Source organism: Alosa sapidissima, chromosome 23 (assembly GCF_018492685.1).
Source record: "Alosa sapidissima isolate fAloSap1 chromosome 23, fAloSap1.pri, whole genome shotgun sequence".
Taxonomy (NCBI): domain Eukaryota; kingdom Metazoa; phylum Chordata; class Actinopteri; order Clupeiformes; family Clupeidae; genus Alosa; species Alosa sapidissima.
Window position 1 is genome coordinate 28,813,391 of NC_055979.1, and position 7,305 is coordinate 28,820,695.

The following is a 7,305-nucleotide window of genomic DNA, read 5'->3' on the forward strand; positions in this document are numbered from 1 at the left end:
GCTTGTCAATGTTATGTGGTATAAGTACTCTTTTGATCCTGTGAGGGAAATTTGGTCTCTGCATGACACGGCATGGGAGAGGAGTGCTCAACCACTTCCCCTGCCCACATTTTCCCTACTGGTCGGGGATTGAACCGGCAACCCTTCGGTTAAAAGTCCAAAGCCCTAACCAGTAGGCCACGGCTGCACCAAGAAGCCTAGAAGCTATCTTGCATAGTTCAGATAGGCTATACCAGAGCCATATAAAGGTAGAGTTGCGATTTTTTTCCAACAATGGCAGCTAATGGAAGCCTCAAATAGTTCCCGGAAGTTAACAATTAATAATAGCAGCAGTGCAGTTACAGCAGTATAGACTGTTTGTAGCCAACATTTCAGACTCAGATTTACATTCCTTTGCCTCATCCGAATAATAATAATAATAATAACAGTAATAGTAGTAAAGTAATAGTAGGCTATCAATAGCCTAATTATAATAATAAACTATTTATGTATCGACTATGACTTTTCTGCTGCTCAGTCTTTATCGGTTCCTCATCAAATAAATTAAAAGAGGCTAAAAGCCCAATAAAGGTGCCACACGTAATAGCCGAATATAAGATAACCCTTGCCTATCCCATCTTAATTAGGCAGCACTACACCACCACGAACAAGCTGTCATTAAGTTTTTGCATTTAGTAGTCCTACAACTTTTACTGTATGACGACGTTTCTTGGGCATTTAGCTTCACCATCACGTCAAGTTGTAACATATGCACAATGCTCATCTAGGCTATGGATTTGAGTGGCTTAAAGGCAGCAAAAGTGGGATATAGTGCAACTGCTTCCCCAAAACAATTCCTCCATAACTGTGTATTTAATCGTTTTATATGTGGATAACTTTCAGAAACAAAAGGTAAATATTTTATCATCACAAGGCTAGCTGGTTCGTTATATGGCGAAGCATATAGCCAACTTTGTTTGCAGCAGTGAAGCTGAGTTTGTTGTTAACATTCTTGGTAACTGTCAGGGAATTTAACCCCAACATATAGATACAAGAACCACAACACGTAGTATGGCTTTGCCCACAAACTCTGGTACCAAGAGGAGAGCCTGCTAATGTAAGGAAGAATTCCCCACACCATCAGTCTCTGCAGCCCAAAAGCTGTGTCTTTTATTGTACAGCTGCACACAAGACATAGCGGCTTCATTGTGACATTCTCTTATCTCACCCACACACACACACAGACAGGGTGCAGTTCCTGTCTGTCTGGGTGCACACTTAAGTTGTACTCTCTGTTCTTAGAACTCCGCACAACAACATTTAACTTAAACCCTGTTCTTAGAACTCAGCACAACAATGTTTCTGCTTACACAAATACATATTTTTTTATGTAATCAACAGTGGGTCTTGCCTGTGCATGTATCTTAGTCACAACACCTTTACAACTGATTTACTTGATTGATACAGAATCACAAAACGTGATACTCAAAAAAATATCGATACCTGTGTATTAGTATTTTTCTACACCACTATCACTAATGAGCCCATGTTTCAGCTGTTGCAACTTGTGCACAAATGAAGAGTTAAGTGTGTGTGTGTGTGTGTGTGTGTGTGTGTGTGTGTGTGTGTGTGTGTAGTGGCCAGTGAGGAAGAGGCTGAGAGGGTGCTGTTCTCTTACGGGTATGGTGCCAATGTGCCCACCACTGCCAAACGGCGACTCAAGCAGAGGTAAGTGGTGTGTGTGTGTGTGTGTGTGTGAGAGTGAGTGAATGAATGTGCCTTCAAAGGAAGTAAGACATAGGATTTTTTCCCTTTGGAGGAATGCATTCATTTTGTGTGTGTGTGTGTGTGTGTGTGTGTGTGTGTGTGTGTGTGAGAGAGAGAGTGAGTGAATGTGTCTTCAAAAGAAGTAAGACAGGATTTTTTCTAGTGCTGTCAGTTAAACGCGTTATTAACGGCGTTAACATAAACCTATTTTAACGGCGTCAATTTTTTTATCGCAAGATTAACGTTCTTTTCGGTGTAACAAACTTTGTTGTTTTTTCACATGCTGTTGCAACAACTAGTAACGTTAGAACAACTACAACACCACACTGGATCTAGCTAGACCGTGCTGCATGTACACGCCCCCTTTTAGGGGAAAGGGAGCTGTTTGGATAATGGAACCCTATGCTGCATAGAAGTGGGGAGCGAAAAGGGCTTATACTTACTCAATCTTGAAACAAACGTGAATAAAAGGCACAAAATAAGGTTGGTGTAAGAGTTATCTGTGTGTTTATGGGATTAATGTGACCATTATGTTCCTATTTTTTGCTCTTTCCAGTTTATAGCCTACTAACAGGAGTGTCACGAATCACACAGTCAAACTGCCCGTGGCTGACTATAACTAAGTTCGGCAAGCTTAACTTTACATGTCAACATCAACTAAACATAAGTCACACATTCATTCTATCACTTGTAATATGAACGTAGCCTTTTTCCTACAACTAGGTGAGATAATTGGCTATGCCTGTACTGAAGTTCCACAGTTAGCTAGCTAGCAAGCTAACCGTTTTACATGGGATATGGTAGCTACGTGCTGAATGGGTTTAATGTACAAAGTGGTAACACTTTATTTTAATGTGTCGCTGTTACAGTGTACCTACCTAATTAGGTACAGTGGTACAACCTGTGTAACAACATGTACTATCAGGTACTATCATTGTACTTGCATTATGTATTTGTGGGTACCTACATATAGTTGTTACATTGTAATACTGAGTGCTTTTACAAAACTTTGCCAATTTGCCTACATTTTCATCAGAGGCAAAGAGCTGACCTGAGACCTGCTGGATGGGGTAAATCTGGTCATGATAGATTTGATATACAGAGCATTCTTCTCCAGTCAAGGCCTCATTGTCTTCAGTACATGTAACAGCTGTGCTGCTACAACCTTGTTACACTTTGATACAGTGGAATAAACCTATTAAGTGTACCAGGTAATTACTTACATGTACATATGACATGTATGTTATGTCTTCGATGTCTTGGAACAGGTCTACTAATTCACTACATAGTACATATATCAACTGTGTTGGTACACACTTATTGCTCTTTGATACAGTGGCATAAACCCATTAAAATGAAGTGTACCAGTTAAGTACTTACAATTACATATTACATGTATGTTGTGTCATTGGTGTCTTGGAACATGTCTGCCATTACCCTACATACTGTAGTACATGTATCAACTGTGTTGGTACACATTTATTACTCTTTTGATACAGTGGAATAAACCCATTAAAATAAAGTGTACCAGTTAAGTACTTACATCTACATATATACATCCTGTAATTGATGTGTTGAAACGTGTCTGCTGTTACACCACACAGTACATGTGAATTAGTAGACCTGTTCCAAGGCAAGACCTGTTCCAGTTTATTCCACTGTATCAAAGAGTAACAAGGTTGTAGCAGCACAGCTGTTACATGTGCACTGAAGACAATGAGGCCTTGACTGGAGCTAAGCATGCTTTGTATATCAAATCTATCATGACCCGATTTACCCCATCCAGCAGGTCTGAGGTCAGCTCTTTGCCTCTGATGAAAATTTAGGCAAATTGGCAAAGTTTTGTAAAAGCACTCAGTATTACAATGTAACAACTATATGTAGGTACTCACAAATACATAATGCAAGTACAATGATAGTACCTGATAGTACATGTTGTTACACAGGTTGTACCACTGTACCTAATTAGGTAAGTACACTGTAACAGCGACACATTAAAATAAAGTGTTACCTACAAAGTTTCGACAAATTACATACACATAATTCTTCATAACTGCCCTGTTAGTAAAATGATTGAATGGCCTGTAAATTAATAACTAGATGTAATCTAGTTAATTAATAACTGTGATGCAGATTAAATGTAGCCTATCTTTATGATGCGCCTTTAGTAGGCTACGTAAAGGCATGCTGCCAACATTTGTTTGGGCTTACGAGCCGGCCAAAGAGTAGATTCGTATAATAAACACCAACGCAGTTCTGAACTCCCGGTCAGCTGAATGGTGTTTTAAATTGCTGTGGACACCGATGCACCAGTGCGATGCACTCTGCTTTCGACATTCATTTACTGTACATTAGATTCCATTCTTTTCAATACAACTCCAGCATCACACTTTGACGCCGTGTAAATCACGATTCAGTTATATTTGGTCGACGCTGCTCCATAAAATCCATTGTTCATCCAGTGTTTGCCTGTTAAAAACTTCGGCGCTGATGTGTGTGGCAAGTGACAGTGCACCATAGACTGTAGGCCTATAAAATGGCAGTGCACTCATGTCGAAAAGTTCCTTATTTTCAACTGAACTCAAATATAATGAATATAGCATTTTATGTTTGTTATGCCCTTTATTAGCTATATTTCTGAAGAATATATTGTGTTGCCTCAGGTTTGCTGCACATCTTTTGAAATTTGATTTGAAATAATCAAATAGACCTACGTCTTAAAGTTAAGTTAATGAAGTAACCTGCTTTGCTTTCATTTGAATCCTAATCAAGATACACAATAATCGCTTTATATTGTTAATATGGACTCCTGGAAAGTTCAGCAATGCAAAATAATAGATTTTTAATAATGCGATAAAATATGTGATTAATCGTGATTACAAATTTTAATCATTTGACAGCACTATTTTTTTCCATTTGGAGGACTGCATTCATTTTGTGTGTGTGTGTATGTTTTAATAGTATGTGACAAAATCTTTTATCATGGAAAATCCTCCTTATGTTTTGAATTGGGAATATTTTTCTGTACGTCTAATCAAAACTTCCAAACTTTAATTACAAATCATTTAGATCAATTGTGTGTTTGTGTGTGTGTGTGTGTGTGTGTATGTGTATGTATAGTGTTCAACTTGCGAGGCGAGTCCTGCAGCTGGAGAAACAGAACACATACCTACGGAGAGATTTCGAAAAGCAGAGCACTCACACAGACAAAGTCACCAAAGAGGTATGTCAAAGAACACACACACACAAATATTGTGTGTGTGTGTGTGTGTAAATATTTTTTGTGGTAAGCTGGAGTGTGTGTGTGTGCCAATTCTATTGGAGGCAAACGTGACTAGGCATAACATTTCTACTGAGGTTAAGCTGGAGTGTGTGTGTGTGTGTGTGCCACACACATATTGGCCGCGCTGGCCCTGGTACACACACACACACACATATTGGCCGCGCTGGCCCTGGTACACACACACACACACACACACATATTGGCCGCGCTGGCCCTGGTACACACACACACATATTGGCCGCGCTGGCCCTGGTACACACACACACACACACACATTGGCCGCGCTGGCCCTGGTACACACACACACACACACACACACACACACATATTGGCCGCGCTGGCCCTGGGCAGGTTGACTGAACCATTGCATTGATTTCGGAGGACTAATGTCTCCTCTCGTGAACTCCAGTTGCTGTGTGTTTCTTCACTTTGCCCTCAGTAATTGGCCCGTTCTCTTCCACATTGGTGTGTGTGTGTGTGTGTGTGTTTTTGTGTCTTACAAAAATGAGCTTAGTTCACCAAAGGTTTGCCTCCAGGAGAACTGGCACACATACACACACACACACACACAAACATATGCACACTCCGACCTCAGTAGAAACTTTATGCCTAGTCAATCACGTTTGCCTCCAGTAGAACTGGCACACACACACACACACACACACACACACACACACACACACACTCCAGCTTACCTCAAAATAAACTTAATGCAAACTGGCAGCACATTGATGCCTTGAGGAAAAGCGTGCCGAGACAGAGAGGTTTGTTCCCCTGGCACACACACACACACACACACACACACACACACACACACACACACACACACACACTCCGAGACAGAGAGGCTTGTTCCTCGCTTCATCCCGAAGGTATCAGATCATACATGATGAAATGAGGGCTTTATTATGAGATCACACCGTGCAGAAGGAACAAAAAAAAAAAAGCACACGCAGGCCGCTGTGAAAGTCACCGCTCTCATATCGATTTATTTTTGGGGCTTCCCGGCCTTCTATTGGCTGGCCGGAGAGGAGCAAACAGGAAATGAGTGGGCGGGAGAGCGGGCCCAGGAAATGACCTCATGCTGGATTCGGACCTGGCTCCCCGTGGGCACTAGACCCAAATATGATATTGGACGCTACTGCTGCGCTACGGATCCCCAAAAGCACAGTTCTGCGCTACGGATCCCCAAAAGCGAGGTTCTGCGCTACGGATCCCCAAAAGCACAGTTCTGCGCTATGGATCCCCAAAAGCACAGTTCTTATTTCATGACTATGGCCGTGATGTGGAGGTGATGGGAGGAGTGGGACGTTTCTGTGAAAAAGAGTGTGTGTGTGTGTGTTTTCTCTTCTGTTTTTTTATCGAGCAATCAATCACTGTATTGACGGTTAGAACTTGGACTGCAACAACACTTGGTCTGGATACACTCCCCTGTGTGTGTGTGTGTGTGTCTGTGCGAGTGCGTGTGTGTCTGTGTGCTCTCAAGCAAGCACACACATATATATGCACACACACAACACACATACAAATATAGATAAACACTCACACATGCACACAAACACATACACACACACAGACAGACAGACAGACCCAAACTCACACACTCACTCAGTCACTCGTGCAATCTCTAATCTCATCAAGTCTGTGTTTCCATTCTGTGGACTGTGGACATTAAGCACTTAAGCTCAGTAAACTTGGGATGTTTTTGCTTTGTGTGTTTTTCTTTCTGTATGTCTGTGTTTTTGTTTTTTAATGTCTGTGTACTTGTGTGTGCGTGTGAGTGTGTGTGCGTGTGCGTGTGCGTGTGTGCGTGTGTGTGTGTGTGGTATGGCTGTATGCCCGGCCAAGTGTTAACAGGGATAACAGATAAATTGTGTGCATTTAGAGTTGGAGCATGCTGGTGCTCGTCCCTCCCCCTCTCTCTCTGCAACCCCCCCCCCCCCCCCCCCCACCACCACCACCACCACCACCACACACACACACACACGCTCACACACACGCTCACACACACGCTCACACGCACACACACGCACACGCACACACACGCTCGCACACACACGCTCGCACACACACGCTCACACACACACGCTCACACGCACACACACGCTCACACACTCACACACACACGCTCACACACACACACACACATGTTCACACACACGCGCACACACACACACACATGCTCACACACACACGCTCACACACACGTGCTCACACACACACACACACACACACACACACACACACACTGTGCCACCTGAGGCAGGTACATGGTG

General features: G+C 42.4%; 1 protein-coding gene across 2 annotated transcripts in view; it reads left to right on the forward strand.

Moving 5' to 3' along the window:
• The window catches only part of pibf1 (progesterone immunomodulatory binding factor 1), a 72,529-nt gene that overhangs the window by 48,411 nt on the left and 16,813 nt on the right, over nucleotides 1-7,305 (forward strand). For both annotated transcript variants that reach the window (XM_042080810.1, XM_042080811.1), the window contains exons 12-13: nucleotides 1,617-1,707; nucleotides 4,867-4,969. In XM_042080810.1, coding sequence (XP_041936744.1) covers nucleotides 1,617-1,707; nucleotides 4,867-4,969 — 194 coding nt within the window. The remainder of the gene's footprint in view (nucleotides 1-1,616; nucleotides 1,708-4,866; nucleotides 4,970-7,305) is intronic.